Source organism: Neomonachus schauinslandi, chromosome 6 (genome assembly GCF_002201575.2).
Source record: "Neomonachus schauinslandi chromosome 6, ASM220157v2, whole genome shotgun sequence".
NCBI lineage: Eukaryota > Metazoa > Chordata > Mammalia > Carnivora > Phocidae > Neomonachus > Neomonachus schauinslandi.
This window is the reverse complement of record NC_058408.1, coordinates 95,246,690-95,271,037: the sequence shown is the minus strand read 5'-3', so window position 1 is coordinate 95,271,037 and position 24,348 is coordinate 95,246,690. Positions and strand designations below refer to the sequence as shown.

The 24,348-nt window shown below is 35.4% G+C and overlaps 1 protein-coding gene across 1 annotated transcript in view; it reads left to right on the top strand.

The window, feature by feature from the left end:
- CTNNA3 (catenin alpha 3) overlaps positions 1-24,348 on the top strand; it is a 1,723,003-nt gene that overhangs the window by 1,627,181 nt on the left and 71,474 nt on the right. The window contains exons 16-17 of the mRNA XM_021700133.1: positions 12,322-12,427; positions 22,332-22,466. Of these exons, the coding sequence (XP_021555808.1) occupies positions 12,322-12,427; positions 22,332-22,466 (241 nt within the window). The remainder of the gene's footprint in view (positions 1-12,321; positions 12,428-22,331; positions 22,467-24,348) is intronic.

Sequence of the window (24,348 nt, the reverse complement as noted above, 5' to 3'; positions counted from 1 at the left end):
TCACAAAGACTGCTTGAAGAATGGATTTACATTCTCTAACACTCATGTTAAATTTCTCCTTAAGGGTATATTGTGTCTTGAGATTGTTTTTAATGCCATTATCATTAACAAGAAATTTAAAATGGTTTTTTCATCTTTAATTGATCTCTTTATAATTTCTATTTCTATATATCTTTTATAATATGCATAATTTATTAGCACACATGTAACATAAGTAAATATATATAGAGAGAGGAGATGAAGGTAAAATATGTGTTATCTCATTCTATGCTTGACAGAGCAGGCTGAATAAAGGCCCCAAAGCAATGTATTTGGCTAAAACTATGAATGTTTTGCTGTTCAAAGCACCAAAAGTTCAATGTGAAGAGGGGATGTCTTAAGAATGCCAGCTCCTGGCATAAGCAAAACTATAAAGGATGTCCAAGCTGAACTCTCAGAAGACAGAACAGAACCTCCAATTCCCAGCCATGGAACAGTCACAATCTTAATGACTTTAGCCTCTGGGAAAATGTCATTTTTTCCCATTGGGGAAAAAACTTATTCAGCCCCAGACTGCAAGCCATAGAAATGAATTCTGGGGCGCCTGGGTGGCTCAGTTGGTTAAGCGACTGCCTTCGGCTCAGGTCATGATCCTGGAGTCCCTGGATCGAGTCCCGCATCGGGCTCCCTGCTCGGCAGGGAGTCTGCTTCTCCCTCTGACCCTCCCCCCTCTCATGTGCTCTCTGTCTCATTCTCTCTGTCAAATAAATAAATAAATAAATAAAATCTTAAAAAAAGAAAAAAAAAATGAATTCTGTGAGCTTCCTCTTGAGAGTGACAAATTTGGATTTTATTCAGAGTAAACATCTTATCCTATGGCCGTTGATGTTCTGGTTTCCTATTATTTTCTTCCCAGATACGCGCCCCCCCCTTAATTGAAGACCCAGTATCTCACATTTTTCAATATTTTCAAAAAATAAAAAATAAAAAATAAAAAAACCATGGGGGTTTAGGGAGGAGCTCTAGGCAGGAGAGAAAGGCAGCTATCTCAGTCAAGTTCAATATGCTTGCATGCCATCATTAAAGTTTTCAGAAGAATTTCAGGAAACCTTTGAGGCCTATTTTCAGAAAGAGAACAGGCAGGCCTTGAATGAAACAGACCCCTCATAGAGAAGGGCGGAGGAGATCTGTGGTCCCATGCAAACTGACACCTTGACCCAAGGCGCTGCTGAGACAGCACCAGAGTACCCATGCCTAACAAAGAACAAAACAAGTCTAGAACATTACAAAAAAAAAAAAAAAGGAAAAAGGAAGAAAAAAGAAAATCTAAGCCGTGACTTTCTTTTCTATTCCTTCCTATTGTAATTTTGGTTTAATAAGAAATAAATCATTAAGCACAAAATTCGAAACTGGGTTATAGGTCCTTTTAATGTAGTTCAGTCTGATAGTGACATGTGACCCTCCAGACTGAGCCCTCCAATATAAAAGCAGGTCTAAATAACTAAGTATGGCATGAGTCTATTTTATTCCAAGGTAAGAGATTTTTAGGGCAAAGGCCAGCACACATAGACAAGAGGGTGGATCGCACAGCTGGGCATGGTGTTGCATCATGAGGTTTTGCATCATGAGGTTTTACAATGATATTGATTTAACTTCTCTTAACCGAGGAGGCGTTAAGTATGCTGTCTCACATAGCATTAGATAAATAATTGGGTATTAGGCCTGACAGAAGGAGACAGTAAAAAAATAATGTGTGTCTGAAACTAGAGCAGATTATTTCATTCATATTTTAAAACCATACCCTTTACTTTAAAGAAATCAGCTTTGGGTCACTGTACAATAAAATAAATTCAATAAAGCATACAAATCAATGGAAAACAGCAATAGAGGCACATTAGCATGAAAACTACCTGCATAAAACAGTGTGTATCAAGTCACGCTCGATCTGAATAAGCCAATTGAAAATGGTAGGCTTTGTAGTATCTTAAAATTTAATAAACTGTAGCTATATCCAACTAGACTAGGGAAGGGAGGGAGGCCCTGCCAAAGATCGATAGGCAGTTTTCCTCTTTGCCAGAAGCAGTAGGAAGGCCAGAGACTGGTGGCAAGCCAGACCCTGGCACCGCGTCTGTGTCCAGTCTATTTAATCTGTGGTAGGTCTTGACTAAGTTAGTGACCCTTTCACTCCCATGTGTTTGTTCAATTGGACCTTAGGATAACATGAGGCTGTGACCAGAGTTGGAAGTGAGTTGGTATGTAGGCTTCAAGGAGGTCAAATGCTACATAATAAAAGCTAAATTATATTATGTTCATCTGTGAATTGTGTAGGACTATTGAATCACAGACCTGTATCTCTGAAACAAATAATACATTATATGTTAAAAAAAAAAGAAGATAGTAGGAAGGGAAAAATGAAGGGGGGGAATCGGAGGGGGGAGACGAACCATGAGAGACTATGGAGTCTGAGAAACAAACTGAGAGTTCTAGAGGGGAGGCGGGGTGAGGGGATGGGTTAGCCCAGTGATGGGTTAAAGAGGGCACATTCTGCATGGAGCACTGGGTGCTATACTCAAACAATGAATCATGGAACACTACATCAAAAACTAATAATGTAATGTATGGTGACTAACATAACATAATAAAATAAAATAAAATAATAATAAAAAAGAAAGTGATTATTTTCTAAGCTCATAAAATTTGGTCTGCTATTCAAAAAGCAGGAGCAGCCAGTATATCACAGTGGTTTAAGGGGAAGCTGGAAAAAATGCCCAGGCTCTGGAAGAGATCATGTACATGATTAATGCGGAGGCTAAGGCCAGCAGGAAGAAGAGGGACGCCCACAGTCAGAGTGTGATTGTCTTTACAGTGCACTGGCTTTGATTAACGTGCACACTCAGAGAAGTAATGTGTGGAAGGCCAGAAAAGACCTGTTTTCAAATGTTGGTGCTGAGTACAGATTTCCCATTACGTCCTGAGAGGGTATTGATGAACAACGACTTAAAGTATTTTTGGGGGGAGAGGATGCCGGAGGGGTTACTTTCCCATGCACGGGGAAAGATACAAATGGATTTCCTTGTCAGTGCTCACTACCCTTATGAGTCTGGAAAGCCAGCAGTGAGAAGTTTATCCCTTATTTCAGTTTCAATTACCAATTCTTTGCAAGAGGTATCTTAAGTGATTTTAACTGTAATGTTCTCCTTAAATGACTCCTTTTGGTATGCAGTGGGTCTAGTTCCTCAATGTCTTATGAAATCATGTTCCAGAGTTTTCAAAGCCTGTAGGTCCCAAAGAAAAAATGACAACATGTAATAATCACCTGAGAAACTTTCCCCACCTACACCAGAAAGGATGCCTTCTGTCCTCTTGCCCCAGGCTGAAGTCTGATGTGCTTTCAGTGGTTGTGTGTCCTGTGTAGCCCTGGGAGAAAAGAAAAGCATGCTAAAATTAATGTGTAGTGTAAAGGGGGGGGTGTGGAGGAGAGCACCACCAAGCACATAAAGTATCTCTCCAGGAAACTCTGGTTTTTCCAGGTTTCCAAATTTCCCCAGTCCTCACTATTTTATATGAATTGTAAGTAAAGGGACATACAGCTAGCAAACCATTAAGAACCAAGCACCTGACACTTTTGCTGGAAGTTAGAATAATACAGATCATGTGAAGAAAACCAAAACAAACAAAAAACAAAAAACTAGCAAGCTGGAGAAGCATCCACCAGAGCACTGTCAATTTGTTCAGCTGATTTGATCTATGTCCAGAAAAACCAGTAGCTCCCTCATAGGAACCAAGTCGGACTACTTGGTAGTGATTCATGAGGGCTGTGGTAAACTGAATAATGGCTCTCCAAGATGTCCACTTCCTAATCCTGTGAATCCTATGAACCTGTGAATGTCACTTTCTATGGCAAAAGAGACTTTTTTTTATAAAAAAAGATTTATTTATTTACTTTAGAGAGAGAGAGATGGAAAGAGTGCGGGGGGTGGGACAGAGGAAGAGGGAGAGAGAGAATCTCAAGCAGACTCTGTGGGAGCCTAGTGTGGGGCTTGATCTCATGACCCTGAGATCAAGACCAAGATTCAGACACTTAACTGAGCGTACCACCCAGGCACCCCCACAAAAGAGACTTCATAAATGTGATTATATTGGGGATATTGAAGTGGGAATATTATCCTGTATTATCTGGGTGGGTACGAAGTAATCACTGAAGTCCTTACAAGAAGGAGCAGGAAGTCAGAAAGGAGAAAGCCACTAATGTGATCCAGAGTTGCAACTATAGTTATGTGCTTAGAAGATGGAGGAAGAAGGCACAAGCCAAGGGATGCAGGTGGCTGCTAGAGGCTGAAAAAGGCAAGGGAATGGATTCTCCCTCAGAGCCTCTACAAGGAACAAGTCCTATTGACACCTTGACGTTAGCCTCGTGAAAGTAACTTATTTTGGACTTCTGACCTCCAGAAGTGTAAAATAATAAATTTCTGATGTCCTAAGACACCAATTTGGGATAATTTGTTACAGTAGCAATAGGAAACTAATACAAGGACTCTGTGTGAGGATCAGCAGACCAAACGATACAAGGTATGATTGCAGTTGTGGAGATAGAGGGAGCAGTGAAAATCAACATCCATGCAACACCCAAATCTGGTTTTCCCTTTAGGTTAGCACCAGAATGTCCTTGCCTTTGGAAGAATAGATGAGAGCAGCAATGTTTCTCAGATGTCTATGATCTTTAGATGTGATATTAAAGCAATTTATTTAATTGGTCAAAAATGGGGCTCAGGTCACTAGAAAAAAACCTCTACCTATACACAACAATTTTCACCAGTTTTAGAATTCTCAAATGAACATTAATGTCTTCATTTTTGGTTCTAGAAAACTTCTGGTAGTCAATCCTGGACTCTTACCGCTAGGTTACATCTCTCTCTGAATCGAAAGTCAAAAGTCCAATTGGGAGAGAAAAACACAATTGTGACTTTCTTTCTTTTCTTTTTTTTTCCCCCTTAGATATATCTGCTTTCAGTCCCAAATAGAATGAAAGAGAGAGAGAGAGAGAGAGAAATATCAAGTTGCTGATAAAAGAAATTTAATCAAAGAAGAGGTTATTTATTTTATCACTTTTGGGACTGGTCAGATAGACAGCATATGATGCTTTAAGAGAACCCCACTCAGAAAAATGCCTAGGAATCTCTTGTTCTTGTGTACTTCCTTACAATGTATGAAGCATCCACCAATTCAGAGCCATCCATCGAATTTCTATGCTTCAAGATGAGTACTGACAGAAAACCTATGATGATACTTCCTCCTACATGACCTCTTTTTAATTGGCTCTGAAGGTAATAATGACTTAAACTCCTAGCTTTTAAATTTAGACCAACCAATATTCATATACCTTGAAGAAAAGTTAAGGAACTTTGAGCTTTTAAGCTTCTGTTTCCTTATTTATAGGGTGAAGATAATAGATTCTAGAACAGAACAGAAGATAATCGATTCTTGGAATAGGTAATAGATTCTAGGAACATGTAGGCAGCAGAATTGTGCATAACTTATGATATGCACAATTCTGGAAGTGTCCATGATATGATGGCTACTCTTAAATTTGTGGAGTGATGCACAATGCTGGGTGTGAGAATTGAGTTAGAAAATTGAGCATTTTAACAGTTTCTGGAACTTAGTAAGCACACAAAAACTTTTTTATTATGTATGCTTTCAGTATAAAATTATACAAAAAGTAGTGAAATCCTCACACTTATGAAGAACTGGAGAAGGTTGACTATCTGTGTTATTAAAGACAAAAATGAAACCGTCTGGTTAGCTGGCCTCTTCTTTGCCTACAAGTTAAAAACAAACTTTGCTAAGGAAATGCTTCATTTTAATTCTACTTCTGCTTCCTCCAGGTATTTAGTGTTTAGGACCCTTAAGTCTACTTCATGAAATCCTTCTCTAAATGTTATAGTCTGTTTCAGATTTGATACAACGCTAACAAGTAAAGGGTAAATTAGGGAATTTGAGGGCTGAAGAACACAGAAAACATTTATGTTGGCTAATTGAACATAATAAAAAAAAAAACAAAAATAATAAAAACACTAAAAAAGATTTATGCCTCATATATGTATATATACATATATATATATGAAACTGCATACACACACACGTATATATTTAGAAAACCAGTTTTTAGGTTCAAAGAAGGGAGTTCCTACTTCCTATATGCACACCCCATATACATACACACAACAATTACTACAGCAGCAGCAACAGCAATAATTATAACAATAATAACTAAAAGTATTTTCCCTAGGTTGATCCCCAAAAAGATCTCTAAAATAAGCCCTATCCTTGTTTCATAAACAAATACAAGATTGAATATTAAAGACTATCATCACCATGCACAAAGTAAAACTTATGTAATTTTTAACTTTAATAATAGACTATCTACAATGTGATCATTTCAAAACAAAAAATAGAATTGGGTGTTCTGCCCAGGCAGAGTATATGTCTCATAATTTCAGCTGTATTGGTAAAGAGCCTTGGTTCTTTCCCAATTTTTCCCAAGTGCTTGGTGACATCCAAAATACCTTCAAAGGGAACACAGACTTTAGTTGCTAAAAACAAAATATGGGATTTTAGCATCCCTGGGAATATTTACAGAGAAAATGCTATAAAACCCTGTTTTCTTATTTTCCTGTGCACAAATAGAATATATATCCCAGCCTTCTTTGCAGCTATATGAGTCTGTGTTTCTGGATTCTGGACTATGGGTCGGAGTGACATGTTCTAATTCTTATCCTGATGCTTAAAATCTCCTATGAGATTCTGATTTATTTCTCATGTCAGATGTGTGGATACAGCAGATCCGGAACAGTGCTGTGAAGCCTTAGAGAACAGGTTATCTTGTAGCTGGAAGACTGGTTCTTAAATGGCTATGTGTTGTATCGCCCACCACCCCATAATCTACCCTGACTGTGATGTGAGATAGGAATACATTTTATTGGGTTAAGTCCTGAAGATATTTTGATGTTATAGCAGTTAGACCACTCTGAATAATATGGAACAAGAGGAACAGAAATGAAAAAAATATGTATACAATTCTCAGACAATATTTTCATTCTTTCATGGGGCAACCCCTTTTTCTGACTTGAATCCCAAAGGTTTCTTAGGATACTAATTCCTCAGGATGATTGTTAGCAGATTATTCACTTGCTGATTTTCCGAGGACTTTTATAGAGTCCTCAAAATTTGAGAATAACACTTTACAAGAGAAAGTAACATCCGGAGGTAGAGAGTTGCCTAATTAAAATTTCATGTTTGAAAAGTAGAAAAACAAGGTGTCCTTGCTTGAGTCTGGTACCTCTCTTTATCTCATCGTTTTTGGTTGCTTTCATGATAATTACTTTTTTTCCTTTTGTATCTAATTTCAGAATTACAAGTAAGAGAATTCTGATGGTACTCTTGTAGAGCTAAATCACTTATCTTAGGAGGTTTATACTATCAAAAAGGTGTCACTAAATGTAAATCAACTCCTTATAAGGAATTAAAGAACAACCTTGAACAACAACGGCTATGAACACACAGTTTATGAGTGTATATATTTTATAACCTTATGAAAGAATATTATGAACAAGGTTATACAGAGTTATATTGTCATCAGGTATAAGAAAGATGAATCAAGTCTGTTCATATTGTTTGGCAAGTACTGTAATTTTTAAATAAAAAAGGAAAGCATAATTTTTTAAATAAAATACCATTATTCATAAAGGGATGAAGAAAAGAAAAAAGTAACATTTGCTGAGCATCTAATATGTGCCAAATATTGTGAAAAATAGATGATTTTGTGAATCCTTACCATGTGGCAAGTATCACAATCATTTTAACGAAGAGAAAATAAGTTCAGACCAACTGTTATTTACCCAAGGCTACATAGCTTAGAAGTAGCAGAACTGGGATGCAGACAAAATGTATTTACTGAGTCTATATTCATTTCACTTTACTCAGTAGAGTTGCAATAGTAACATCAAGTTTGAGTGTTAGAATTAAATAAAATAACTATGTCTAAAGCTAAGATTCTTAGATAAAAGTTCTATGTCTTGTATTATAAATAATCATCCAAATGCAATCTTCCCTCTAGCATGGCTTATGTAATGGCTGAGTTTGAGTTTGGTGTTAAGAATCCAAGGAAAGTAGGAGAGGGAGGAAGGGTACTGACATGAGTAACAGAGAAAAGTAAGAGTATCTCAAGAAAGAAATCCCAGAACTATAAGTTACTTTAAATGTCTATGTAATGTAGCACATTTTTATTTTGTTGGGACTAGGAGATAGATGTGTTTCTTGAGGCTATTGTGCATGAGGAAATCGCTGTTGGTGAACCTCTTAACCACCCAGCACATAGATCTAATCCTTGTCTTTGCTCTCTACTGCATTCATGGTAACTGCCATCAATGTCTAAGGAGATCTTTATAATATTTTTTCCTATATTTATTTTATTATATTTTATTGAGGTATAATTGACATATAACATTATATTAGTTTCAGGTGTTAAAAATTGATTTGATATTTGTATAGTGAAATTATCATCAAAATAAACCTAGTTAACAATTAAAATTAATATTTTAATTTTGTATTAGTGTGTTTTATTAGAAGAAATATAAGATAGTCATTAAAGGCAGATCCTGCGGCCAGATTGCCTGAGGTCAAATCCTATCTCTAATAGTTACTACCTGTGTAACTTAATAAAAGATATATTTAACAATCTTCATCCTTCAGTTTCCTCATCTGCAAGTTAAGGGTAATAATAATTCTAAACTCATAATGTTATTATAATGATCAAATCAGTTTGTGTATGGAATAATGTCTAGCACACAGAAAATGCTAAATGTGTTAGTTACAATTATGGAACAAAATATATACTGTCATTGCATTCATCTACTAAGTGAACCACAACATCATGGGACTTATTCTATATAAATACCAAAGGAGAAGAGAATTAAAGGGATAGTTTTAGGTCTTGAAAATGGCGTAATATTATGTTATCAAAAATTTAGGGGCTACAAAGTGCAAAATACATAATAAAGTTGTTTTGTTTTGTTTTTAAACAGTGACAGAAAACATCAAATCATTTCATACATATTCTCTGTCTCTGAAATGACAAAATAAGTCTATAAAACTGTTTGATATTTTCTCTTCTTAAACCAGATCCCTACTTAATAGAGGTTTTACTGATCAGCTGCATCATCTCACTTTTTTTTTTTCGTGCTAATCAAAAGAGAAAGAAGGGAGTGGTAGGTCCAGAACTGCAGTGGGGATGTGGGAGGGATTGGAGTCAAGGTCGGGGCAGCATCAAAATGGCTGAAAGGTTTTTGTGGCACCAACAAATTAAGTTTCAAAGGTATCCCTTTCACGTGCCTAAAAAACTTTTCCATGGCGTCAACATTGCTGGGTTATTGAAACCTTTCCCATTATACCTTCTAACCTATAGTTTGATGATTACATGGCAGACTCCCTGCTGCGGAGCTAGATCTGCTCTCCTTTTGGAGGAAATAGATTATTATTGCAACCACTATTTTTCAGAGATTTCTGGCCTCCAGTTTCTTTAAAATATTTCTAAAGTTTATCCCATCCTCCTCTGGGTATCTTTCTCTGTCGGATCCAAATCAATGATTTAAGACACAATTTGCTGACAGGAGAGCCTGAGAACCCATTATGAAAATGAAGGCAGCAAACAACCTTTGAATGCATTTCCCAATTTAAAAAGCCTTCATTACATAGCACATTTCAGGCTGGAATGTTAAAAATTTATTATATTTCAGTAATTGCAGCTTCCTCTGGAAGCTTGGCATAATATGGAATCATTTGTAAAATGTGTATTTGGTTTGGCACTCAGTAGGAAGCTTGCCAGGCAATACATTTAATTAGTAACATGAAGAAGAGAATAATTGTGGTCTGTCATAATGTATTACTTTTAAGTTCTACATGTGTTTAAGATAGTGGTCTCATAGCAACGTATGAATTTAAAGCTAAAGGTAATTTCCCTTTCATCAGTCTAGGGTTTTTATATGGGGAAATATATTATTTTGACAGCAAAGTGTGCATTAGCTGCATTCCTTGGATGTAACTCGTTGTCCATTGTTTAAGCTACAAGAGTGTTCCCCGCTCTACTCAGAAACAAACTTTGGCCATTGTTTAAGACCTGGAAAATTGATACATTGCCTTTCAATCTTAGACAGCCTTATTTAAGTTTAACTTTCTCTAGAGATGTGTGGAAATAATGAAACACATTGCCTTTCTTGAATGTAACCATGCCCATAACATCTAGTTCTGCCTGATGCATTAAGTAAACTTGATAAGGGCGCCTGGGTGGCTCAGTTGGTTAAGCGACTGCCTTCGGCTCAGGTCATGATCCTGGTGTCCCGGGATGGAGTCCCGCATCGGGCTCCCTGCTCGGCAGGGAGCCTGCTTCTGCCTCTGACCCTCCCCCCTCTCATGTGCTCTCTCTCTCTCATTCCCTCTGTCTCAAATAAATAAATTAAAAAAATCTTTAAAAAAAAAAACTTGATAAGAGCAACTCAAACATTGTCATAATTAATGCCAATTTTTAAAAAAATTACAAAGCAAGCTATGTCAACAGATTCAAAGAGGAGAAGTATGGTGATAAGCATATATACTGAGGCCAGGTTTTCATTGAGTTAAACATGCAGTTCCATTTTTTCAGGAAAACTTGCTTATAATAAATTTGAAAGCCATCACAAGAAAAATGCAACAAAAGGGCCATTTGGGCTTATAGGGCATAAGCGTTTTGGTATCCAGGTTTCTAAGAATACTCTCATCATTTACCTTTGCATGAATCCTCTCTGTCTTTTATTATTACCCAGGGACAGTCTCCTTAGTGAAGAGAGATTTTCCTCTAACAATAAATCTAATTTAGATTTCACATGAGGGCATCTACTCTCAAGACACATCCAAGGTGTAAATAAGACAGGGACAGAGATTGTTTTCATTCCCCTTCGCTCCTAACTCCACTGTATTTTAGCCTCTCAGAATCTTCCTTTTCTCACCCTGACTGGCTTAATCTTCCCTAGAGCCTCCCTGATTCTCTCTGCTCCTTTCAAAGCATCACAAAATTTACCTTTGTGAGTGATTCCTTCAGGGTCCCATTTTGTGCTAGGAACAAGGAACAGAAACCAAATTAGAACAGTGTGTTGACAGAGAGAAGAGGATAAGGAATTGGTCATAGGGAAAGGAGAGCTTGGGGTGTATGGAAGCTCCATTCGTTCAGATAATCATTTATTTTTGAGGAAAGAGAAGATAGAAAAAATATCTCCTTATGTGATCCCACTCCAAAAGTGTAAGAAGTGCATTTCTTTCTTTTTACCTAGCTTGTAAAACCCATAAATGAACCCAACTTTTATTCCATGGCATTTGGAACCAAAATTATTTTAAAGTAACAACCATAACACTAACAACTTATATTTTTGAATACGTATTTACTTTAAAGCTATGTTCTGAGCACTTGTTAGATATTAGCTCAAGTAATCCTTAGAATGACTCCATGTGGTATGTGCTCCTATTACCACTAAGGAAACTGGGGCACAGAGTGGCTGTTTATCTTGCTTGACTTATACAAAATGGTAAGAAGTAGTGGTCTGTTTTTGGAAACAAGTTCAAGGTAGTGTGACTCCAGATTCATACTTAGTGTTACTATGATACTACAATTAATTAATTGTGGAGAAGATATAATGTGGCAAAAACAAAATGCAATTAACTGAAAGACTTAAAAAAAGGATTAGAGGGGCGCCTGGGTGGCTCAGTCGGTTAAGAGTCTGCCTTCGGTTCAGGTCATGATCTCAGGTCCTGGGATCGAGCCCTGCATCTGGCTCCCTGCTCCCTTCTCCCTTTCTCTCTCTCTCTCTCTGCCTCTCCCCCTGCTCATGCTCATTTTTTTTTTCTCTCTCTCTCTCAAATAAATAAATAAAATCTTTAAAAAGGATTATAAAGAGAAAGATAAAAAGTACACTTGGTGATGAAAATGCAATGTTGAATATATATAAAATATCCAAAATCTCATGTTTTCTCTTAAAATTAGGAAAAGACCTTTGCTTTGAAATATCCACTATTATAAATACTGGGGAATGAAGATCAAATGGAGTTCATCTTCTTGGCAGTATTTCCTGAATCTCAACACAATGGGACTTCTTTTGTTTTTCATTTTTCATTTAATATTGGTGTCTAATTGGTGCCTCTCCAAAACTGAAGTATGTAAAGAGAATGGCCAGTACTCGGGGGTGCAAATCTCATGTGTGTGTGCATTTGTATCTTAGCATAAGCCACTGCGACTAACATGTATTCTTTTGCTTTAAGGGGCAAAGGACCACTAAAGCATACAACTGATGTGATCTATGCAGCTAAAATGATATCAGAATCAGGATCAAGGATGGATGTCCTTGCTCGGCAGATTGCTAACCAGGTGAGTTCTCTACAAATGGACATGATGAAAGTCTGTGCTAATTGCTCTCTGCCATGCAACACTCGTTAAAACAAAGTTGGATTTTTATGGTATTGGATTGCTTTTTCCTAAATTATTATTTAAAAATCTTATTGCATAATTAATACACAAGTAGTGGGAAATTAATTCTAAGGAAGCTTAATTATTTCTTAGGGTATTATTATTATTATTTAGTGCTTTATTATTTCTAGATTTTTGAGCTTCAAAGATATATTAAAGTTATTTAAAATACCAACCTTTGTGAGTTTCATATATACTCAAATTATTTTCATGGGCTCTAAGACTCAATATTAGTATTTTTTTTTCTTAACCTTAGATTTCTTATTTTTGCTATTCAGAAATCAATACCTTCCAAAATTCTATTATGTTAGGTTTTTAGTGTTAACAATATATTCTGGCATTCTATGTAAAATTCTAAGACAAATAGTAGAATACTAAAGTGAAGATATAAAATGTGGAAAGCATATATTCCTTATAGAGACAAATGCTAAAATTTCTAAACACTTGGGTTCCTTCCTTTCTTTTTTTGTTTGTTTTATTTTTTTTAACATTTTTAATTGAAGTATAGTTGACATACAATATTATATTCATTTCAGGGGTAGACCATAGTGATTCAACAATTACATACTTTACAAAATGCTTGCACGATAAGTATAGTTGCCATATGTCATCCTACAAGGTTATTTCGATATTATTGACTATATTCCCTAAGCTGTACTTTTCATTCCTGTGACTTACTTATTTTATAACTGGAAGTTTGTACCTCTTAACTCCCTTCACCTATTTGACCCATACCCCCAACCCTCTTCCCTGGGGCAACCAACAGTTTGTTCTCTTTTCTGTTTTGTTTCTTAATTTTAAATTATTTTTAAATTTTATTTTATTTTTTACCTTTTAATTGAAGTATAATTAGCATACAGGATTATATTAGTTTCAACAATTCTATACATTACTCAGTTACTTTTTTTAGATTTCTCATGTCTCTGTTACAATTTTCTAGGCAGCAGCTACATTATTTTTAGATCCATTTTTTTTTATTATGTTATGTTAATCCCCATACAGTACATCATTAGTTTTTGATGTAGTGTTCCATGATTCATTGTTTGCATATAACACCCAGTGCTCCATGAAGAACGTGCCCTCTTTAATACGCATCACCAGGCTAACCCATCCTCCCATCCCCCTCCCCTCTAGAACCCTCAGTTTGTTTTTCAGAGTCCATAGTCTCTCATGGTTCATCTCCCCTTCCAGTAGCTACATTATTAATTACCTTTCATCCAACTTTAATTGAAAAATCTGTCAATTTCTTTAGTAATGTATTGAGAAATTCACTTAATGTTTCAAACTGAGATATAGTATTGTAGGTTTTATATTATTCACCATCATAATACATATCTGTTTCCCTTTGGGGAAAAAAAGCACTTTTCTTTTTGACTTCGTGACTATTCCATATTATTTCTTGCTTATATACTTTGAGGGAAACTTTGGTGGGCTGCTTCTTATTATGTACTCTTTTTATTCTCTGATTTTTAAAACATGATCAACTTTAAAGTATATTATTAGATATTTCTAGATAGAGGGGAAAAGATACAAGAATACTAACAGAGACAAACATTTTTAAATATTTCTTGCATATACATATGTATATTTTCAGTATCTTGCTACTTTAAGCATTATAATCATTTTATTAATCTTTTTAGTATTTAGTATTTACAGTTAAAAACAAACTCTATCCTAATATAATTCAAAATACAGTATGAATAAATGATTGAAACACAAATCTACCCACAGTTTTCTGTATTTTAGAATTCTATTGCATTTACTTTTATGAGGGAGACCAAGTACTAGTAGAGTAAGTGAAACTATAATGCATTAGACAGATTTATGTTTACTGATAACTTTTTAAATATTTAACACTTCCTGTCAGTGTGCTTCTGTTTCTTTTAGAATGCACAGTTTTGAAAGTTCAAAAAATTGTGTCACTTGGAAGTTTTTTTCTTATATTGATCTTTTTTAATTGCATCAGATTCACCTTGCTACAGGTACTTCTATAATGCAGCTTTATTACATTATACTGTTGTTTTTAGTTTGATCCAAATCACATGGAAGAAAGCAAAAGTATTGTCTCGCTTTCACATAGCTTTTACATTTTAAAAGAAGATTAAAGAAAAAGTCATTGAATAATGAAAAATTATAGATGACCCTCTCTGGCTTTTTCCACTTCATATAGGATAGTAGTTTCAAATGAATTACTTTTGTTCTGAACAAATAGGTTCTCAAGAATAAAAACTGAGAATTATGAAACTGACTCTTATTATAGAGATCATCTGGGGAGATTGTCTATGACTGTGCTTCTGATATTATTTGATAGATTAACAAAAAATTTTAGACAGCAAATAGTATCTGAAATTTATTGTGGAATGCAAATGAATAAGCAAGGCAATTTTCAGTGTCTATGTGTATTATGAAAAGTATCTGCTAGAACATTGGTTGCTTTCTATTTTGAACAACCTAATTAGTTCAAAAAAATTTTTTTAACAATTTTTATGATTCTTTCTAGTCTATTTATTACTAAAGAGTCAGAAGATCAAACATCAAAAAATTTTAAATTCACCCAACATGGACTTATGATATCTATATCTATATATAGTGTTAAATTTAGTTTCATTCTCTAACATTTCAGAGTACAGTTCATATGCAGAGAAAATGAAATGAAATTACATTAATTGAGGTTTCTAATTCTATCTACTTGAACTTTCTTTTTCCTTTTTTTCTTTCTTTCTTTTTCACCCTTCTTCCCTGTTTTGCTTCCCTGAACATAAGTTTACTGTGTGTAATCAAATATAATTTACTACTCTGGCTGCACCTTAATTAGCTGTTTTAACATCCAGAACTCTAATATAAGCTCACTTGTCCCAATCAGCCAACATCTTTAGGGCTTTAGAAGTATCTTGACATGGTGTGGTAGGTCATTTATGCCATTTAAGATGTATTGCTTAAGTTCTGTAGAACTCTGGTACAAATTCTGTCTCTATTAGTCAGTATATCCCTAAAGGACAGGATGTTGCTAGCTATCACAATTCTTAAACATGTTATCCATGAATAAAGAGAATGACGAGTTAGAGAAATACTCTTCTTACAAATCCAAGATTCCAGACTCTTAGTACACATCTCTTTCTATTCCTCAACTCTACACTGTAATTCATTATGTTAAGCAGATATTCTAAATTAGATGAATTGAATAACACCTCACAAGGTAGGAGAAATACATAGATCTCAATTAATTAGAGAAGCTGTATATCCCCAAATAGGAAAGAGATTAATAGGAACCGATATAAAATGAATATCTGCTAAAGTGTTTTGCACTAGGAGAGGACAGAATTAGACTTTCTTACCTCTGAGTGGTGTGTCTGAAGCCTATAATACTCCTTCACTCTATTTTTGCCAAAGCGAAGATATCCACACTATCTGCTGGGTATTCCCACATAATCATAACTGAACACAATTAAAATGAAATTTTAGTGTTAAATATAATGAAAGCCAATGCTAATTCAAGATAGGATGGCATTTGAGAAACAAGATAAAGGATCACAAGGCAAATCATATACAATGCATTTAACTATGAACAAAACAACTGATAAATGGAATTTCTACTGATATTTTAACAAAACGTTGTTAGTGGCTCACCTCATTTGAATTATTTCCCTGCTGATGTTATGAGAGTAAAAAATGTATTCTAATAAAAGTATGCAAAAAAGAAACTTCTGAAGCATTTATTATATCATTCTAACATGTCCCTTAAGAATATAATTTCTAGATGCATCTTGTGACAATATTTGTATTTTGATGCTATTATCTACCTGAAATTTATTTTGAGCAAAGATATTGATACCTAGATTTGTTTTCCACATTAATGAACTTTATAAAAATAAATACATAGCAGTTTCTCAGGAATTAAATAGATATAGATAGATACTAAAGTATATTATCTGTTTGTATCTTTTTTTGAAGTATAGTTGACACACAATGTTATTATTTTCAGATGTACAACCTAGTGATTTGACAACTCTATTTGTTATGCTGTGCTCACTACCAGTGGAGTTACCATCTGTCACCATACAATGCTATTACAATACCATTCCCTAGGCTTGTACCTTTGTTTCCCATTTATTCCAAAACTGGAAGTTAGTATCTCCCACTCCCCTTCACTCTTTTTGCCCATCCCTCACCCCTTCCCTCTGGCAGCCATCAGTTTGATCTCTGTATTTATGGGACAGTTTCTGCTTTTGTTTGTTTGTTTGGCTGGTTAGTTTTTTCGATTCCACATATAAGTGAAATCATATGGTATTTGTCTTTCTCTGTCTGACTTATTTCACTTAGTGTAATACCCTTTAGGTCCATCCATGTTGTTGCAAGTGGCAAGATCTCATTCTTTTTTATGACTGACTAATAGAAACCTCAGTTTGCTAAAGAGCAGCAGTGATTGGGCATAGCAAAGAGGAAAAAATGTTCCAAGTGTGCTGAGATTCAAGGGGTAGAATAATTCCAAATTAGTGACTGACCAAATAGATGAGAGAGAGAAAAAGCATTCCTGTTGAGATGGTTAATAGAGGGGAAAATAGGTTTTATAGTAGGCAAAGTGGGTTATGAGATAGTTGAAGAATATGTGTGTTGAGTATGAAATGATGAGACAAATGATGGACTGGGCAAATCCACATGTATCTTCTGAAAACAGGGCTGGATAACAAAGATTTAGTTCTTTGTATTTTGTGATAGTTGAAGCCATAACAATGTGTACTATTGTCCAAGAAGAGGGTGAGAATCAAAAATGTCCAAAACCAAAAACTGAGAATGTCAATGAGGCAACATTGAAAAATTTTTAGAACTCATGGTCATGAACAGGAAGAGAGATGAGATTATAAGGTTGAGGGAGGGTTTTTGTTCCGAGGGACATCATGTTGAAAGATTAAGAATAGAAAAAGGAGACACTAAAACTGCAGAAAAAGGTGGGATCATTGGTAATCTATGATCCCAAGGAAGATGAAATGAGACAGCCTCTGAGCTGGAGTAGAAAGTGGAGAAATGAACCCCGAGGGAAGGGAAAGGTCATGGACTCAAGCCCTTTGCTATCACTGATTGCTTGAAATTTCTGTTCTAGAAATTCACAATGACACCTACTACTTTTATTAACAAACTTTGCCAGCGTAGCAGAATTTAAACTGCTGTCTATAATTGCAAAATCATTTTAAATGTGTCTTAAATAAAGTTTATACTCTAGTATGGGTGAAAAACTTGTGAAGCTTATGGAATAAAGATCTTTAAAAGTATTCACTTTGCTAATTCACTCTTAAAATTCAGACTTGAAGGTATTAAATGTTTTTTACTTTTGCTTTCATTATGAAATGATGTATTCTGTGTTGGTACCAAGCATCTTGTTAGAAGAGTGAAGGCTGGTTTAATGTGAGAAAACCACCTAGGCTGACATGCCATCTGCTTTCCTGTAGTGAGTGTCCTGGGGGTTAAAAAACTTAAAAAAAAAAAAAAATCTATGCATTAAAAAGCTAACCAGATGTCCTGGTCAACATCTCCTGTCTTAATAAACTGGGAAGTAGTAACCAATGTGTGTTATGATATTCTACCACTTGATTTGCCTAAAAGTCCCTAGCAGTGTTCTTTTAATTTTTTTTTTAAGATTTATTTATTTATTTGAGAGAGAGAGAGATCACAGGTGAGCAAGAGGAGGGACGGGGGGGAAGGAGAGAATCTCAAGCAGATTCCCCGCTGAGCACAGCTACACAGGGCTCGATCCCAGGACCCCTGAGATCATGACCTGAGCCAAAATCAAGAGTTGATGCTTAATCAACTGAGCCACCCAGGCACCCTAAAAGTTATTTTTATGCAAATTTTATTTTAAAAAAAAGTCAAGGGCATGATGTTCTAAAATTTAGGGCCCAAACTTTTTCTATCACCCTTTTGTAAAAATATAAAAGGTAGGGAGAACACTATTTGATTTTGTAAGGGGGGGTTGGCAAATAATAGATGAGGATTCTTAAAGTGGGAATGATTCATTCTCCTGATTCTGCTATTATGCAGCCAAAATTGACTCAGAAGGCTTTCCAAATGTCAAAGGAAAGAAGGCTTTAATAAATTTTATAGCATGGAATTTACCAATTAGTATGTTTTTCTACTTCACCTATAAAACTGGCTATGATATTTAGGGGTAACAAAGAATTCTCATCAATTCTGGAAAAAAAAGGGTGAATCTGGGGCAAACAACTTTGAATTTCAAAAGTTGAACTTCAAATTTTGTGCTCATTTACTCATTGTTTCCTTAGCAGAATTAGATAATTTCAGACAATTGTAGTATGGCCTTGAAGAGTCTCTTGAGAGAAACTATATGTTTTGCTTAACCTTAGGTAATTGCAACATTGGTTATTGGTCAAGAATCTAATGATTAGGGGTACCTGGGTGGTTCAGTCAGTTAAGCTTCCGACTCTTGATTTTGGCTCAGGCCATGATCTCAGGGTTGTGGGATTGAGCTCTGCCTCAGGCTCTGTACTCAGTGGGAGTCTTGCTTGAGAGTCTCTCTCCCTCTCCCTCTGCCCCTGCCCCCACCAGCTCACGCTCACTCTCTCTGTCTCTCTCTTGAATAAATGAATAAATCTTTAAGAACCTAATTATTACTTTGCAAGTTCTATTTTATTATAAATGTATAGTTGTGCTGGTCTTTAAGGAACAAATCCACACTTTCCTACTTAAAATTTACAAATAAGAGTATGAATTTAAGAAACCAATTTACAAATCAGAGTGGCAATTTATTGTTTATTATTTACAATAAGACTGGCAGGAAGACTGATATTGTGCCTAGACTGTGAAGGTAGGGATGTGTAGCCAGATCATGTGAGTTGGAACACAGCTCTACCATTTATTAACTGGATGAGTCAGTTAACTTCTATGTGCTTCAGTTTCCTCCTTTGCTAAATAACGATAGAACCTACCGCCTGGAGTTGGTGATTAGTAAAAGAGTTAATATAAGTAAAGCACCTAGAATAGTATATGACAGATAAAACACTATCTGTGTCAGGGATTATCATTGCGTTCATCCATAGGAACAAATAATAGATATGACCATTATTCAGCGAGGACAAAGAAAATGGCATTTTTGGGCGCCTGGGTGGCTCAGTTGGTTGGGCGGCTGCCTTCGGCTCAGATCATGATCCTGGAGTCCCGGGATTGAGTCCCTCATTGGGCTCCCTGCTTGGGGGGGAGTCTGCTTCTCCCTCTGACCCTCCCCCCTCTCTTGTGCTCTCTCTCTCTCATTCTCTCTCTCTCAAATAAATAAATAAAATCTTTAAAAAAAAAGAAAATGGCATTTTGAATAAATGTCTTAAAGGAGACATCATTGTGCAGTGAATGAAACAGAGAAAAGTAAAATCGGATCTTTAAGACAAATCATATACTTTATCTAGACTCAGTTTGCAAATGTGCAAAATAACAATATAAACCCAAGTAAAATGGCATGGTGGAATACTAACTTAGAATTATTCACACAAAGGACATGGCACAATGCTTGGCACTTGGGAAGTTCTTAGTAAAGATCAACTTCTTGTCATGACAAAACAATGACATGCCTTGCCTTTCATCATTATAGGTAATTCTAAATAACTAGTTTTTGGTCTTTGAAAAAATCTAAGTACTCTCTACTTCAGAACAGTGCTGGAGACAGTGTTCCCATGAATTCTCTATTTCCTTGAAACTCTGCAGCTCACAGTATTCTGTGATTTTAAAAAACACTTATCAAATTCTCTTAAGTTAGTGATTTAAAATAAAATAGATTTAAAAGCAAATAGATATGGGTTCAGAATCTGGCTCTAACATATGCTCTTCAATCTTGGAGAAATTATTATGCTTTCAAAATTTCTGATTTCTCATCTATAAATTGGGGGAAATCCCTTCCTTCTTTTTTCTTCTTCCTCCTTCTTCCTCTCTTTCCCTGTTTCTTTCTCTTTGTCCTTCTTTTCTTCCTTCTCCTTCTTCTTAGCTACAGTTTAATCCTCTTGAGATTTGGGGAATTACCCTTACTTCCTTGTTTAAAATCTGAGAAACATCCTCAATGTCAAGGTCTCACTATCCTCTTAGCTCATTGTCTGACTGGTTACATATATCTGTCTATTCATTTATATGTCCAGGCTGTGATAGTATTTCTGCAGAATTAATTAAGAAAAGAAAGAATTAATTAAGAATTAATTAAGCAAAGAAATTTCTTTGCTACCTTTTCTGATTAACTTTGACTCAAGGGTAGTATGTTCTCATCATGTCTACATATTCTATAGCTATGACTAGTCTAGTCTATTTAGCAAACATGAGAGAGAATAAGATTCTCTGGAATTTTTCAATAACATTCCAATTTATGAATTACTAGGTAAAAGAAGAATTGCACAGAATGTTTTTGGTCTTTCATCATACTTTCCTTTTTTTTTTTTGAAGATTTATTTATTGATTTTAGCAGGGAAGGAGTAGAGGGAGAGGGAGAGACTTGAGCAGGGAGCCAGACATGGGGCTCAATCTCATGACTCCGAGATCATGATCTGAGCTGAAATCAAGAGTTTGGATGCTTAACCAACTGAGCCACCCAGGCACCCCAGTCTTTCATCATCTTCTCAATTTACATTTTAGGTCATTAGAATTAAAGCTTTTTTGACAACATTTTTATAATTATGGAAATTATATATGTATCTATTTTAAGAAATGTAAAAGAGGAAGAAAATTATTGATTGTATCATGCTTGTTTATTTCATATATTTCCCAGTATGTTGTAAACACAAACACAGCCACATATTGTTTAGCAATTTGATTAAGATAGCATATAAATTTCAAATACTATTTTTTCCACTTTCTAAAACTATTTTCCCACCTCCTTTGAGCATATTTTCTTGAGACTAATATCACATTATATAGATAATGCATTCTAACTTAATCTTTCCACTATTTGGGGACATTTAAGTTATTTCCAAATATTGCTTTTATAAATAATGGTGTAATTAATATCTTTGCATATAAATTATTGTCCATATTTTCACATCCTTATGAAAATGTATTTAAAGTGCAAGTAAGTTATCAGGGATTTAAAAAATTCTATTATAATTGCATAGAAGAAAGAACACAGAGTTAACCCTAACCACAGATACTTACCATGATATGTTGAAGCTCAAAGCTGTCCTCCCAAGAAGTTCCTTGCGGATGACATTACAGTGTAGGAGACTGTTTTTGGTAAAGAAGTTTAATACATCTCTAAAACATGTATGTTGTTTATTTCTCATCTCCACATAGATTCCATGGCTGTTATCTAAGGTGCAAATGATTTCTTTTGTCTGTAATAGCTAAGGATGTGTAATGCTGAAAGTAATAGAGGATAATGTATGATTTGTTGCAGATGTTTTTTTGCCCAGATAAATAAGAAAGGACAGACAATGCAGAACTATGAGTCCCAAGGAGTTTTCTAATAGCAACTCTAAGTGAAGGAAATAATTGCATTTAAAATATTTATTTAGATTTACCTAAAAATGCAATCTGAAGACTCCTAACCTTTTCATAAATTAAAGGCAATTATTTTATGTACCTTTTCATGTCTTAAAATTCCTTTGCTATTTCTATCGTCTATGCTGAAGTAATTATGGTTGAAACATGAATAAACTCTTCTAATGGTGGAAGCATATGAGAATCTACGTGGGCTTGGGGTGAGAAATGGGGCTCCATGACAATAAAGTTGCTCCCTTATAGGTACCTCCAATGTTGGTATTAAAGCACTCTGATCTACTTATAAGTTATTTTGCTATTTCCGCTTTTATCTTTTATGCCTATTTAGTGTCCAGATCCATCATGCAAACAAGATTTATTGGCCTATCTGGAACAGATTAAGTTTTACTCTCACCAACTGAAAATCTGCAGTCAAGTTAAAGCTGAGATCCAGAACCTGGGAGGAGAGCTCATCATATCAGCCGTGAGTACTGCCCGCCATTTATACCATCACATGTAGAAGATGCTTGAAACAAAGCTGCGACACCCCTCCTCACTTCACCAAATCTTTTAGGTCCATGTAGGTTAGAATAAACTCAATTAGAATGTATTAAATTGCATGAAATTAAATTAGCAAGGAATCGAGCTAAAGAAATGCTATGTCAGTACAACTTGTCTTTATTTACTCCACAGATTTTAGAATGAATCAGGATTTGTAAGCCACTTGGGTAAGAAATAGATATTAATTTAGAGCATGGTTCTCTGACTTCAAAAGGGGGACAGATGGAACTCTGAATTGAATCCTGTAATTTTTATGAAATAAATGCATATGGATTTGCAAATCAATGAAAAAATGGCTTTATTACTAGTAATTGATATTCATTTTCCCATTATCCTTTTCTATAACATAGAAATTCAGGCCTTGAAAAGTGTTTTTTCTATATGTAATTGTAGAAATGGAGTATGATAGAACATAGATGGTCTGGAAAATCTTTCATAAATTTTTGGTAACCCTGAGTTTCAAACCACTATAAAATGATCATAGTAGAAATAATGTCTAAATTTCTACTCATCTTTTAATAACAGTAGATCATTCCTCTAGAGCGGGTATGGTAATAAAATAATATTTGATATTGGATTCAGTTATCAGTGACTTTGAGAAGGACATGGACCAAGATTATAAATTTAAGTTAAAGTGAAACATCATGAACGTTCTAGGAACTTATATTCATGAAGACAAATGATAACAGCATACTTGTAAGTTTGTAATTTCTAGGACTCCTACAGCCTGACATTGGACTTTCCCTCAGTGAACTAACATGCTTTAAAAGAATGTGATTGCAAAAACAAAAGCAGAAGGTTACCACCAAGAGTAGAAGGCAGGGAACTAATTCTATTGACAATCTAGCTTTTGCCTATATTTTATTTATTTATTTATTTATTTATTTATTTATTTATTTATTTATTTATTTATTTTTAAAGATTTTATTTATTTATTTGACAGAGACAGAGACAGCGAGAGCAGGAACACAAGCAGGGGGAGTGGGAGAGGGAGAAGCAGGCTTGCCGCGGAGCAGGGAGCCTGATGTGGGACTCGATCCCAGGACTCTGGGATCATGACCTGAGCCGAAGGCAGCCGCTTAACGACTGAGCCACCCAGGCGCCCTGCCTATATTTTATTTTTGTTTGATCCTCACAATAGCATGCCAGAGAGATTGTTTGCTTATTTCATTTTCACTAATATTGGGAAAAAAATGACATTCCGAAAAGTTGAAAACTTCTGCAAGGTCATACTAGTAAACTTCAGAGCTGGGGTTTACCTTTAAAGGCTTGTCTTTGCTATTCATGTGGACAACCTTGAATCTATGATGAAACTGAAGAGCACTGATCAAAAGTAAATGATGTGGAAATTATGTCTAATAAGTATTAGAGATAAAAAATATTTTGTTTCCTTGACATTAAAATTTTGCAAAAACATGAAACAAACCAACACAACCTGTGCAATATTGGTGCTCGGCACTTTTCAAAAAAATGCATTTTAAGTAGTCACAAGCTGTATACACAGAAACCTGTGTGGGTGTCTGAATACATACATTCATATAAATGCATATATGTACACAGCATGTATATGCATATATACACTTTGAAATAGTGTATCTTTACTTTGGATTATTAGACATCCAGTCTTCATTTTCTCATTTAACATTATACTGCTTTAAAATGTGCAAAATAGGGCGCCTGGGTGGCTCAGTTGGTTAAGCGACTGCCTTCGGCTCAGGTCATGATCCTGGAGTCCCGGGATCGAGTCCCGCATCGGGCTCCCTGCTCGGCGGGGAGCCTGCTTCTCCCTCTGACCCTCCCCCCTC